At 35.5% G+C, this 14442-nt stretch overlaps 1 protein-coding gene across 1 annotated transcript in view; it reads right to left on the reverse strand.

Moving 5' to 3' along the window:
- Positions 1 to 1033: 1033 nt before the first annotated feature.
- KCNH8 (potassium voltage-gated channel subfamily H member 8) overlaps positions 1034 to 14442 on the reverse strand; it is a gene marked incomplete at its 3' end in the record, with an annotated part of 163175 nt that continues 149766 nt past the window's right edge. Inside the window, exons 13-16 of the mRNA XM_057385811.1 lie at positions 8738 to 8776; positions 6575 to 6930; positions 2177 to 2283; positions 1034 to 1110 (exon numbers count right to left, since the gene is read on the reverse strand). Coding sequence (XP_057241794.1) covers positions 1034 to 1110; positions 2177 to 2283; positions 6575 to 6930; positions 8738 to 8776 — 579 coding nt within the window. The remainder of the gene's footprint in view (positions 1111 to 2176; positions 2284 to 6574; positions 6931 to 8737; positions 8777 to 14442) is intronic.

The following is a 14442-nucleotide window of genomic DNA, read 5'->3' on the forward strand; positions in this document are numbered from 1 at the left end:
ATACTCAATCTGTCATGAGACCTTTGTCTGAACTCTACATTTGTCACACAAATGAGGTGATTCATTCATAGTAACTAACCATGCATGCACTCTTAGCTTAGGATAGTTAAGTTTTCTAACCAAGTTAAGCTGACTCCAGATGAAAGGTTTACAAGCCAAATACTTCGTAAATGGGAAACAATAACTGCATGAAGTGTGCACAGTATTGAAAGAAAAATAAAAATAAAACTTGACGTTTCTGCTAACTGAAGAGCTCAGGGAAGAACTGAAACGGTGCCGTGGGACTTACTTATTTAAGTGTTTCCTCATGTGGAAGTAGAAGACTCAAGTATATTGCCTCTAATCTTTTCACATTTGAAGACAGAATATGCTGGGAACAGATTTTAGTCTGGCAGTATAACTGTGAATATATAGTCCTCTGCTTTAATCTTGTAGCTAAAGTAAAGTACTACAAGGGCTGCATATATGAAACTGTTCAGCCACAGAACATCTCTTTAGTGTTGGATTGATAGCAGATTTCAACAGGTTTGAAGTTATTAGAAGGGAGGAAYGGAAAGCACCACTGAACACTATTGGCCCTGCATTCCTCAGGTCATATTGCCTGAGCAGGATGGGATGAACTTCTCTTTCTTTCTGTGGAGACACGGGTAACATGACTTGAAACATTTTATGTAAATTTGAAAATGAATGGATTTGGATTTCTTTCAAGGAAATTCTCTAAAAGTACAGCAAGCATCAAAACAAGAAAATTTGAGAGAAGGAACTTGGAGAAATAATGAAATACAGAGAAATAATCAGATGCACTAACTTTGGGTTTAGTCCTAGCACGTGACACAAACTTTTATGTAGGTTTCGTGTAGAAAATTAATCTCAGAATGAGATAAAAGCCCCAGACTGCCCTACATGTAGGAACCTCATCCAGTTTTGTAAGCTCATTTATAACACATTTATCATATTCCTGAGTTTTCTGAGTTTTTTCCAACATTCCTTGAATCATTGTTAATATCCTTCAACCCCCACAAAATCTTGTTACCTCATTATTAAGTCTGCTGATCTGCTGTTTGGTCTCTTCTGCTTTGATAACGAGCACAGCAGCACCAATTTCAGCCTCTGAAAAGAATTCAAATTCATGMAAATGAGAAGAGTATGATCACTTGGAAACAGCAATACTATTCTTGCATTTGAGCAATGCTTTAAATTTTAACCTGTCTTGCAGTTGACTAGAACAAAAATAAAATCACATGTTTAATGTTCTGTGTATAATGTGTGAGACAAGTGCAATTAATAAATACTTCTCTCTTCTGTCTGGACCTGAAAGGAATGAAAATGACAACTGTGTTGCCATCCACATGACAGCTTGACTTTTTTTAAAAAATAATAAATATGACTAAATTTTTATTGTTATTTTTCTGTTTGGCTTTTAAAGGAACAATATATGTCCTAGTTGCCTCATTGAAAAAGGTACATGGGTATGCGGGAACTGTTTACTTGTAAAAGAGAGGATGCTGGAAATAGACCCTATATCTCTTTTTTGTCTTTTTTTTCCCCTCTACATCTTGAAAAGTTCCATTGTTTTTGGTACTATTTTATCAATCTTTTCAAAGCGTAGTCCATTTAGGGCTTCCTAAGACCCCTTGTTATTCAAGGTTTTCACTATTTTAAAWATCTATGTACTTCCATACTCCTCCACTTAAAGAGTTGAGAGCCAAGTTTACATATAGCTTTTAATGAATTGGGTTCCCTTTTTTGTTTTGGGTTTTTTTTTCCTTGTTTATTTATGGCTTTTTGTTTTGTTTTATTTGTTTTATTCCCAGATTGGTTTTAGAATGTTCTTATGTTCAATTTTGTCCTTGTGTTTAGTACCTTTCCTATACTAAACAGAGAATGAGGCAGATTCTACAATACTTCTGGCAAAGTAAGATTCATGAAAACCCAGTTCCCTCCCTCCATAAACTGCTTTATCATGAGTGTCCATTAGCAGGAAAACAATAAATGACCTTTAGAACCTTGCTCTATTTTTCTACAGTACCAATTGCGGCACTGAAATGGTACTCAGAGTACAAATATATGTTTAATCTATTTATGCCAYTTGTGAAGATCAAAGAAACAAAGGGGAACAAAAAGCAGTTATGAAAACTGTTTTCTCTAAAGAGTGATTTTGCCAGGCAAAGCTCACCTCCAGTCGTCGGAGATAACCTGGATTCCTGCCTGAACTGATCAGAGCTGAAGTCAAAGGTTTGGCTTTCCTCATTATGGCTCCCATCCTCAATCCCATCGACAATTCTGTTGAGAAAAATTGCAGTAATGGAGCAGTTTCATAAACATCRTGTTCATAGTTATGCTGTAAAAATTACTCCTAAAGGACACATTTTTAAACAATGGTAAATTTCCTACAACATTAAGTTTAGAGGAAAGCAGAACTATTACACTGGCGTAACTTCTTGTGAGTCACAAATAATTAGAGTTACTGATAATGGAACAAAGGTGAGGCCAAATACAATTAACTAAAGTTTCAAAATTTTCATAACTTTTGCAGCATATTTTGGCTCGTAGCCAAGCTTATATGGAATATAGTTTTCATATCTAAAGTAATCTGTTGCTATTCTTTCTTCTGYACAGCCTAAAGAGGCTTCACTATGCTCTTGTGAAGCCAAAACTTTCTGCACATAACCAAGCTCTCATATTAGACTTAGGCAGACCCCAAGCTTGAACATAATGTATTTATGAAAACATCTCTGTATACCTCRGTCAAAAGTGTCATTTCCATGCAAATAGTTATTCTAAATTAGTTTAAAATGAACCAGCTCAGGCAGGGCAATCTTGTTTGTGAATTTGATGTAGGAATATGTGCAGACCAGCCTGCAGTGTCCCAGTTACATTAATATTGGTATTGGATCTCACTACTGGAAAAGGTATTTTTGCCAGTTATTTCTACCCATGCATAGTAGTTATCTCTAATTTGCAGTGTCAAGAAAGCCAAAGGAAAAAGAATAAGCAGTATTTTACACAATAATCAAATTCTGCATGCAAAGAATAGAAAACAGATATCAGATGGAGGAATCACTACACAGCATTAAACAGATATAATTATGAGTATTTTTTGTTCTCAATTAAAATAAATTGTGCTATAAAGAGAACTGTTTTAAAATCAATGAAAGAGAATCATACAACTGCCAATTGACTGATATGAAGCATCAATTTCTTGTTTTGTTGAGGCACAAGCTTCATATTTTGTCTTACATATGGCAAATGAGTTAAACAGAAATCTGGAAGGGCTAAGACAGAAAGTTCTTGGCTGGTCAGTCATTGGTGATAACTTTGTGATGATGCAAATTAGACTTKTCATTTAATAAGGACATTTTCAAGAAAACTTATTGACTGGAAACATATGGAGAAAGCAAGAACAAACAACACAGAGATATCTGTGATGTATTTGGCTTGAAAGACCAATGTAACTTAAACCTCTGTATGCAAAACATGCATTCTTGTCCTTTTCTGGCTCTTCATGTGGGTTTAGATCTCCATGTTGTGTCTGAGTGTTGGTGCTGYCAGTTGGATGTTACTAGACTCGATTCTAATCTTAATCAGCCTCTGGTAGAAGAGGAGACTCAAATGTGGTGCTTGAGTGGCCCTGGCTGATACTGCTATCTGCAGTTGAAAACCTGAATGATTACTTTGTTTGAAATTTGCTATAAAACCTATTTAATGTCATTTGGCCTCACTGCTTCAAAAGACAAATTTTACACACCAATATCCCTTTTGTAGAGGTTTCTAATTATATTAAATGCTAACATTTTAACTGCCTTTAAAGCACACAGGAGAAAGCTTACTCAGATGTGACTTGGAATTTATAAGCGCYACATTAGTTAAAGTGTTTAAAGATTCAGACTAAAAAGAATTCTATTAGCAAAAATAGCTGTGAAATGCCAGGCTGCTATGTGGGAAATATGTAATGTGCAATTTKCTTATTCATATAAAAGGAACTGGCTGGGGAACTGCAAAACCTAGTAAATTGAAAACGTGAGGGGACAAGAGTGACTCGTAGATCTCAATGCTTTCTGAATCAGCTGTTGTACAGCCCTGAATTTTCTCCTGAAGACAGAAAAYTCCACTCCTAGAAGCCAAAAAGTCAGAAAAGACCACCATGAGACCTCTTCTATCCAGCTKCTGAGGGCTAGAGTGCACTTCCCTCTGTGGGTCTGAGGAGATTCAGTTACATAAACACCTCCTAGGTCTGCCTTTATTTTCACTTACATTATCTTCCTCTTGGTGCTTCTCCATTTCACAGGCAGCAGCCAAAAGGTGATTGGGAAGACCAGGGCTCTGTTCTAGAAGTCACAATTCTAACTTCTGTTCCTTGCACCAAGACATCTTTGAAAATTTGACCAAGTTTCTGGGCTTTATTGCTTTCACCATGGGGCACAAGGAATGAACCTGAAGCCCCTATGAAGAATTCTAGCTGGCTTGCTCTAGGAAACATCCASAGTAAAACAAGTTGCATAAGCAGAAAAACTCAATTCTTTTGAGAAAATGTGGTCATGCACCTCAAAACAGCACTGACTGGATATTTCAACCAGAATCTTTGCTTTCCCTTGCCTTCCTTGGTTGTCCAACACCAAATATAATTGAGGATTTTAATTGAGGTCTTACTTTCTCTTTAATACTTACTTAAGGCTACGTTTTCAAAGTGGCATTAAGTGTTCAATTCAAATATTACAATAATATTAACCATTTTAAGAAATAATAGGAAAATATTTTGTCTGCAAAAAAGGGTTGAAAAAAATACACCTTAGGCCATTTTTCTAGCCTATTAATGGAATTATTCTGCAGTTGGAAAATTATGAATGGAAACAAGAAAAAACCAATATGTGTAACAATACTTTTCACATATTTGGTTTTGAAGCCTTGGGTATCAATTTCTGGYTGCATAAGTTTTCAGCAATAATGAGCAAGATTACATTTCAGCAGAAACTATGAAAAGTAGCTTTTCCCTGAATTACCACTTGTTATGTGAATGATAATGACCTTTACTCACAGCTGACTGAACCAAATTGATATGATTTCTAGGAAACAAATGAGAAAGTATCCACTATGCATTTCAATTTTGCTTGCCTAGAAGCTGCTTTCCATTATTGTCCCAGGTACTGACCTTCTATTTAGGATCTAGAAAGTATGTCCTGTGAGAAGTGGCTGATGGAGCTATGGTGGTTTGGTCTGAAGAAAAGGCAACTCTCTACAACTYCCTGAAAGGAGTTTGTAGCAAAATAAGGGGGAGGGGATCTCTTCTCCAGTGAGGAAATGGCCTTAGCTGCACCAGGGGAAATTCAAATTTGAAATGAGAAAGAATTTCTTCACAGAAAGGATAGTCAACCATTGGAATGGGCTGTCACGCAAGGTGATGCAGTCACCATTCCTGCAAATGTTCAAGAAACAACTGGACATGGCCTATAGTGCTACGGTCTAGTTGGCTTAGAGGGGTTTTGTCAGAGGTTGGACTCAATCTTGGAGGTCTTTTCCAGCCTTAATGATTCTTTGATTTCTCTGGTTTTATGACAAAACTGAAATTGGTTTGTATCCTGCTATTTGAAATGTCACTATACTGATAAAATGTATGATGAGGAGCAAAGGCTTCTGTTTAATCTTCCATGTCCTTTTTGTGATCACATCTTTAGGAACTGGTACTTTGACAGAGTTATAAACAAATGTTMTAAACAAAAATTGCTCAAGCTGTGTCTATTTCATGTTTGCAATGGCAAATTCTGTAAACTGTGCTCTGCCTCTAATGGATAAAGGAAGGGCTTGAACATGTGAACCAAGACAAAACTTGAATTGGAAGATGAACTTCTGCACCTCCTGGTGTGTATGCTTGTGATTTCTCTGAAGAATTGGTCCCAAAACTAGGATTACATTGCAACACTTAGAAACAATTTACAAAAATTTACTTGTAAATAGCATACAAGTTAAAAATTAAACTATTTTAAATTATATTTCATTAGTAATACCACAATAAACCGTTATATGACTCTTTATGCCAAAAGACATAGCAAAACAGATTTGCTAAACTCTATACTTAATGTCTACATAATTTCCATCATCAGATTTCCTGTCTTTAATGAAAAAGACCTCAAAATATTTTCTAAAAYTGCTGGGCAATAGTTTTCCATTATAGTCCTCTACTCCAGTAATTTTTGATATTTGCATGGTTATACTACAATTTAATCTATTTGCTTTCTAAATTTTTCTATCTCTGAAGGACTCAAAATATTTCACAGTGCTATTGTGGGAATTAATATTATAGACAAATTTATACCATATGGCCAGACTATTTAAATAGTCATTTTTGCAGTTGCTCTTTTTTCTTTTTTTTTTACTTTCTTTTTAATGGGTAAAATTGCTTTAGTTTGCAATAAAGTTCTAAAGTCATAAAGTCATCCTGCATAGTGTGCTATGATTCCTACAATAATGTGGGAAGAACAGAAGTATAAACTATTATAGAATTACTCTTACAGTATAAAATGATATTTTTAATGGCAGTTACATTACAGAGAAGAAAAAAACCATTCATAATGATTACCTTGGGCTCAGATCTGGTGGGCCACTGGTGGTCAGTGCTGACAGGTATAATTTAAGGTTTTTCTCCTTCCTTCTGGAGTAGTAATGGAGCTCTGTTTCGTGTTTGGCTCTTGAGGGGTTTGAACTGCAAGCRCGGATGGGGGAATGAAAGGGCACAGTTCCTGAGGCCAGCTGCTTCAAGTTTCTCCCTAGGTGGCTTTTATTGCTCGCAGTCTTCTTCTGCTGAGAGCTRTTTGTGCTTCGTGTATCAATTGGGGAAAGGGTGTTGCTTTCTTCRTCTCCTTCCTCTTCCTCATCTTCATCTTCCACAATTGAAGGGAGTCTTTTCTTTATATTTCCATTTCCCTTGAGCTCTGTCTAAAATAACAAAAAATACATGCTAACRTAAGATTCAGAGCCTGACGCTGCAGGAACACCATTTTTTTTCTGGTGCTTATCCTGGAACAAATCCAAATCTAGCCCAGCTTTCAGTTTTCATGAGAGAGAGCTCTTTTGGAACTCATCCATAGCCTCATCTATGTCTGTCTGTGCAGACACAAGAAAAACACAAACAAATTAGGAAACGTCACTCGTGACACAGTGAGCAAATCCRCTGCAATATGTTTCGTTACCAAGACAGGGTACATGACTAGTTCTTACAAGCCATTTGCCATATGCACACTTGAGAAGATTAATTTTGTTTAGCTGAGGCATTATTTCTTGAATGTTGTGCTACCAGATTCTTCATGGTCCACAGAAAAGATCTGAGGCTCGTAATTCAGATAATAACACTTTTTCATATGGAACCTTTAATAATGTATAAGTAGCATTTACACCAGTTCAGCTCAAGCCCAGTATTCTCTGTGTGCTTGATTTTTGTAACTGAAGTCACTGCTGGGATGGTAGACAGACTTTTCAGTTCACCCRAAGTCCAATGCACCACTAGCATGAGTTTTAGCTTCAGAATTGAGTCATCAGAAAGTGAAGCTACATCTGGCTTAAAAAAAAATTAGATGATTGATGTTGGAACCAAGGAAGTTTAGAGGCAACACAGACCTGGGTTATGAACATTATGGGCTAATTAAAGCACAATGTTAGAGATCAATGTTACTTTTACATGGTAACAAAATATGCTGGTCATGAGTGCTGGCATATGCCAACATGGACTTCATGCGAGGATCAGACCTCAACTAGGTTTGGAAATGGAAATAATTACATTTTTTTCCATGGTGCAACTTCTGATATTGGTAGTAGGTGAATGACCTAAGGCAGACTCAGCTTCCAGGTTAAATTAATGAATGAAATGCAACTTTATGGTTTCAAAAATAGTTGTTGTTAATTCCTTTTTTTTTTTTTTTTTTTTTTTTTTTTTTTTTTTTTTTTTTTTTTTTTTTTTTTTTTTTTTTTTTTTTTTTTTNACAGGCTATTCCTCTTAATCAAGCTTGATTAAGGCACTGTTAGCTTTAGACAGAAAGCCTCAGATGACCCTGCAGAGTCAGTGTTCCCACATTCAGGCCAAGTCAGACTGGCTGGGTGGGAATACAGATCTGGCAAATTTATCCAATAAAACCCTGAAGCATTTATAGGTGCTAAGCGCCTATTAACATCTGTCTAAATGTTTTTCAGCACAGGTTTAATTTTGCTGCTTGTTACAGCACACTTTCATTGAATATATGCTTTCCGTATACATTGACAGATTTAGCAAACTGGGATCTTTTAATTTTATATATATATATATACACATATATAAAGAGGTAAGATATTAAAGCAGTGACAGAAAATGTGTTTTTATAAAATATAAAAGTCTTGCTGTCAACTGCAGTAGTGATCCAAATGCTGTCATGATGATCAAATTGTACAGGACCTGGCACTGATACAGYCTAAACCCTACACACAATGAACGTTACCCATATTCAAAACTTTGGCTTAGGTAGCCATGTATTTAAAATGCAGTTGCTATAATAGGATATCCAAATTTAGCACCTGGGAAAAAAAGATCATAAGCTRTTACTCATAAAACAGGCAGTGGCAGACCTCTCTGCAGGATGCTATTTAAATTCTCTTTCTGAAGCAATGGAAGCCTGTTTTCAAGAGGAAAGGAAGGAGTTTTCAAGCTTTTTTCAGGTCATAATTACTTGCATGTTTCAAAGTCAAGCTTGGTACAGTTAAAATGTGAACCACATACCTGGGATAGTGTAGGCTTGTTGGACAATTTTGATATTACCTGAAAAAAACAAACAAAAAGGTAGCAAATATGTACATCTGCACAGTTTGGCTTCCAACAGGCTGTAAACATCTAAACCAAAACATTTATGTCAATACAAAAAAGACTCTCATGATAAAATGGCTGTATTAAATTAAATAGTGACATAACACTGAACTAAGGATAATCCTTACAAACAGGTGCTGTGAGGAAAAAAAAAATGTTTTATTTTAAATAAAAAGTTAATTAAAAAACCCATTTTACTTTAATAAAAAAACTAGATCAAGATTCCGAAGCTGTGAATGAATGTAAATGTGTGAAATATGCCTGACAGGTTTCAGTGCTGGTTTGATGGAAATGCAGAAACAAGTGCTCTGCTTTGGCCCTACTTAGCTTTAGCTCCTGTGTCAGACTAGTGTGTATGGAAAGATGAACTGAGTATCTCCAGCATCTTTGATGAATTTTCAAGAGTGGTGGGAGCAAGGTAGCCCTGAGGGAGATAGGTGTCTCAGCTATTCAAGGCCATGATATTTTCTTTTCTTGGATTACACAGAAAGTAAAACAAAAGAAAAGAAAGAAAAAATCATGCATCTTTCAAGTGTAACTACTCTAATAAAGTCTGCTGGAACTGCTAAATAATATCTATTATGAAAATTCTGCTATTTATTTGAATGTCCACATCCTGACCATGGCAAGTCTCTGACAGCCTATATACTGTATTTGTAGGAATATTTTAGTCTGCCAGGTAGAATTTTGAGAAATTATTTTCAGCTTTCCTAAACCTATACACCAAGACAAAAATTGCTTAACCCATCAGTTCATAGCATCAATTTGTTTTTCTCTAAACACAGGTAGAAGTCACACTTTTTTGAAAGTCATTGAAACTTCCCAGGTTTATTTTTTTTTTTTTTGGGGGGGGGGTGTTTTTTTTTTTTTGACAGAAGTCTTCAGAATTCCTAAACATTACATTTTTTTGGAACAGATTTGAAAATAATAATTGTGTGTGGTTTTAATTTTTTTTTCTTCCTTTACAAGTCTTTCAGGTTAACCTAAAAACTGTTTTGTAGTGCAGGTAGTAGTGGAAGTGTAATATAAAAATACAGAACATCTAAGTTCTCATAAGCAGGAATTGCGCTGCACAACAGTCAGGCCAGCAGCAGGTGTATCATTAAATGTAGCAATAACACTCTAATAACTGCCAAACAGAGCAACTGCAATAATCAGGCTATGTAAACAGAATAACTGCTGTGTTCTTACTGAGTTAGATGACGTGCTAGATGATATTAGCAAAGGATGAGATCTCAGATATTGAACTCTCATGGGTTGCATTGTAATCTATGCCAATTGAAGAATCAGTATCTTCCTTAAGATTCAGGATGAGAGAAAACTAGAAATGTACTAAAATATTAAAGTCAGAATTAGAAAATATTAAAGTCAGAATTACTGGCCTGCTTTGCACTTGTGTTTAAAACTGTAGTTTAAATTAGTGCCCAGAATTTTGGGGCATCAGTTTGCTTGGTTTCTAGGCACAGGTGCACTATGAATGTTAAATAGCAGCCTTAATTAAAATTCCAGGCAAATCCCAAACATTAGCAGCTTCACAAAAAAGATCCCAGAAAGTATGCATTTTCCTGCTGAAGACTTTAGAAGCAACTTCTCATTTGTAATTCCTCGTGGGTGAAGATTTCCCTCATTTTTTGTTTTGATGTCGTTTTTGTTTTTCTCCTCCCGAGTACGTGTTAATCCTGACTGCACATCTTGAAAACACAGACAAAGAAATCATTATATGGGTTTTAAGCTGTAGGATGAGTTGTTAGGGCTGTGCCCTTGCTTCTGCAGCAGCCACAGCCACCCATGGGTCCCTCTCTGCCCTGGTTGACCCCGGCTTGGTCATTGCAGCAGGGCTGCAGGGGGAATGGGGCGAGTGGCAGCACTTTGTTGCCTTGTGACCTTCCCCAGGGAAGGAYAAAGAAATTTTTGAAGGCAGTTTTTTTGCAAGGAGGGGAGGGAGTGTCCTCAGGAATAAATGCAAGAGAAAAGGGTTAGTGTGAATTCAGAGCTTTTGATGAGAGAAACTGCTTATCAGACTCATTTCCACAAACTGGCTCCTTTAACCCACTGGGGACAATTTCACTCTGAAAATATTGGTATTTTAAAGTAAACTATGGACCTATAAACTATCTTTTCATAACACAAAGTCCACGGTAAAGAGTATTGTAATTGCTTCTGTATAAATGTACTGCAATTGTATTTATTGCTTGTAACTTGGAATCCACTGTCTTGCACACACAACGGGGGCCTGGGCWTTAGGGCTTAGTAGTTGAAAGCTGGCAAAAGTAACTAATCTTTGACCAGAGAGAATTCTCAAGGATTTTGMTTCTAAACCTGTTCCAGCATCTACYCTCTGTCTCTCCCTCCAGCCTCAAAAAGAAAAGATGATCAAGAAGGATCATTTGCCTTTGGACAAAGGCAAAGTGCAGTAAATTATAAGTCCTAATCATGCACATAGCTTTAGGTCTGTAAAATGTAGTATCAGAGTAAATAATTAGGAGGTGTTGCCCTAATTTCTAGGTTGTTAAAACCTTTTATTTAGAGTAACACCCTAGTGCAATCTTCTGTTAAATTCTCTTTTTTTTCTTTATGCAAAAAGAAAGAGTGTGCTAAACAGTTCTTATGCTCATCTTTTTAAAAAAAGTACAGCTGTTGAAGAATAAGGACAGCTGAAAGAAAAACCACAGATATTTAAGCTACTATACATTGGGAAAAAAACAGGAATACTGATGTTAGCATGAGTTAGGTGAAATACTGTCAGAGTCTAATTAAATTTTTGGTTTCAGCCCTCTGTCTTGTGTAACTAGCTATTAAATTTAATTTTACAAGAAAAAACATTAATAGATCATGTACCAAAAGCAGACTGATAAAATTCTTCCATGCATGGAATCACAAATCTATAATCTTCCAATTGTTTAAAATCTTAATACACAGATTTTAAAATTCAGTAATCCTCAACATTGYTTATTAGAAGCACAAAAAAGAATATTTCTCTATCTGAAAACACTAGTGTTTTGATGTTGGAGGACAGTGATCTGAACATTTTTTCAGTGTCAGGAGGCAGCAGTCATTTCTAAAGAATCTCTACTACGGGCTCTGGCCAGCCCAGGTAATTAGCTGTACAATAATTTGAGATGAATTTCAATGATAATACCCTAAAAAGAAAAATATAGAGATGTAGCTAAATTTGAGGCTAATACATTATATGCCCAGTCAGTAAAATTTGCATGCATGTGTTCAGTGGAATATTATCAGTATTTGCTGGGCTGACTCTTGTTGACTACATAAAAAGTAGGAATGAAAATAGAAACATAATTTCACTGATTTTCTTGTAATCTTAGGTACTTAAATACATGATTAATTCTTTMTATCTGAGGAGTCAAAAGGGTAAAACACAATTTTTAGGAAAGGATTTGAAATCAAACTAGAGTATTAATGTTCTCAGTCAGCATTTGGAAATGGGAAAAGCCCATTTAGGAGCGCTGGCAGTGCAGGAACAAAACCCAAGAATGCACACCATATGTTCTATTCTTTGCAAATTTACTGTATGGTAATGGRAAAAATACAAGTGCATAACAAGAGATTATTGTGCTGCTGCAAAACTTAATGTTTGCATGTACTCGGGGCTTCAGTTTGCTGTAATCAGGAAATTTTTTCCATTTCTATTTCAATATATCACAAGTCCTCTAAATCACAAAAGACTCAATCACTCACAAAGAGCTTAAGTTAGCTATAATTGTTTTCTTTCTACATTTACTGAGGAATATCATCCCCATCCGCTTTGTTTTTTTCTTGTTCTGTTTCTCTTTTTAAGACTTTCTATTGTTCATTGGCTTGTTCCTATGTGTTCTCAGGGTTATTCTTATCTCTCTTCCTTGTTTAATGGACAGATAAAGAAAGAGTATTTTGTGGAAGCAGATGTTTTCAGCGTTCTCTGATCCTTCTTACAATACAGAGCACATYGAAATAGCAGCAAAAGTTGAACAACAGATCTTTCCCGTATTTTGTCCTAGGGAAACAGTAACTGTGAATTAMCRTGAKCTCCACAATCTCCTGCTAAGTACTYRTCCTGAATMTTTTGTTTCTTTGTAATTGTTTTAACTCGCTAGTTGGTACAAATGTTTTGTAACTGTCTGGTTGTGGTTATCATCGGATAATGAGTTTTTGTAAATTTCTTGGATTCAAATTTCTCTCATGAATTTCATATTTGGCATTAAAAGTTTACTTTTCATATGTTTCTTTAAAATCTGAATGTTGACCTCACTGCATTCACTAATTTTTTTCTAATTATACCTTAATTGTTCCATTAACAATAGAGGATATATTGCATTTTTTGTTAAAAAGATGCTACACAAACAAAAAAGTCACTTGTGCCACATTAAGAACCAAATAAATGGGAAATGTGGAGGGTATAATTAGTAATTTTTATTTCTATATACTTAACGTCCCTCTACCCCACCCCAAAACAGGAGAAGAAAATAGGGTCTCAACTGCTCTGAAAATGTGTCTTTCACAGTAAATCTGTGCCAGTCAGAATTTAATTAAAAAAAAAAAAATAAATAAAGAACAGACTTACAATAAGGTGAAAAGAAGACAAAGAAGGAATTGTTAAAATAGACAATAGACCTGGCACAGCACAGACTGTACTGTCTGGCAGGTTGTATTTTTGGAAAAGCTTGCAGATTATTGCAGAAAAAAGATAGAGTTGAGAAAGCTTTTTAATACTGCTACAGTTTGATTACAGTAAAGACTTACGTAATAGAAACTTCAATAARGGCTAACAGCTTTCAAAGCAACAAAACTTATATACTTAATTTCAAGCAGCTCTAAGATTTGAAACGGACTCATAAATATTTGCATGATTTGCCCTGGATTGATACTCAGTCAGACTTCTCAGTTTGAGGCTGTAGATAATGTGAGAGAGTTGTGTTTTAAGTTTTTATTCTTAGCTTTAAGTGAAACCTCATACTACTATTTATGTAAATATGTATATCTAACTTCAGAGAGGCTCTTGAAAAGAAAAGAAGGGGACAATGAAGTGGATATTGAAGAATATTTTCCCAGTTAATTTTATTACTGCCAATTACCTATTTCTAAGCATTCCAAATGTTGTCCAGGTGTTTTGTGAGCACTCACAGGACAAATCAGTGGAATGAGTGTTAACAAGTGCCTGCCTGAGGACAGAAGTATATCTGTGGAGAATTTTAAAGAAAATTGCTTGAATTCTTCGAAGTAGCATGACATAAAACCAAGCGCAGCGCATAGAAATCCAATAACAATATTGGGCAATGATGGAATGAACAATAAATATAGTGTGATTAGCAATGAAATGTGTATCTGAACACTTAGTATCTATGCAGTACTGCACTGTATAAACAGTATATATGTATATAAAGTATGTATATATTTATTATTACAGTCATGATATTATTTACCACATCATTGAAAAAGAGATCTCTAAGTCTTGGGTACCAAACCTATTTTCAGCACAACTCTAGTTTCCCTTATGTAGGCAGGTTGTAGACCTCTGGTTTTACTGAGTGAAGATACAGAAGATCAAAAAGAAAAATATGCAGATATATTGTTTTTGGTATCAGTAAAAACTTTGACTGCATTTGTACATAAAAAATTGGTTT

Source organism: Malurus melanocephalus, unplaced genomic scaffold (assembly GCF_030028575.1).
Source record: "Malurus melanocephalus ecotype Western Australia unplaced genomic scaffold, MMel_1.1 scaffold_872, whole genome shotgun sequence".
NCBI classification, from domain to species: Eukaryota; Metazoa; Chordata; class Aves; order Passeriformes; family Maluridae; genus Malurus; species Malurus melanocephalus.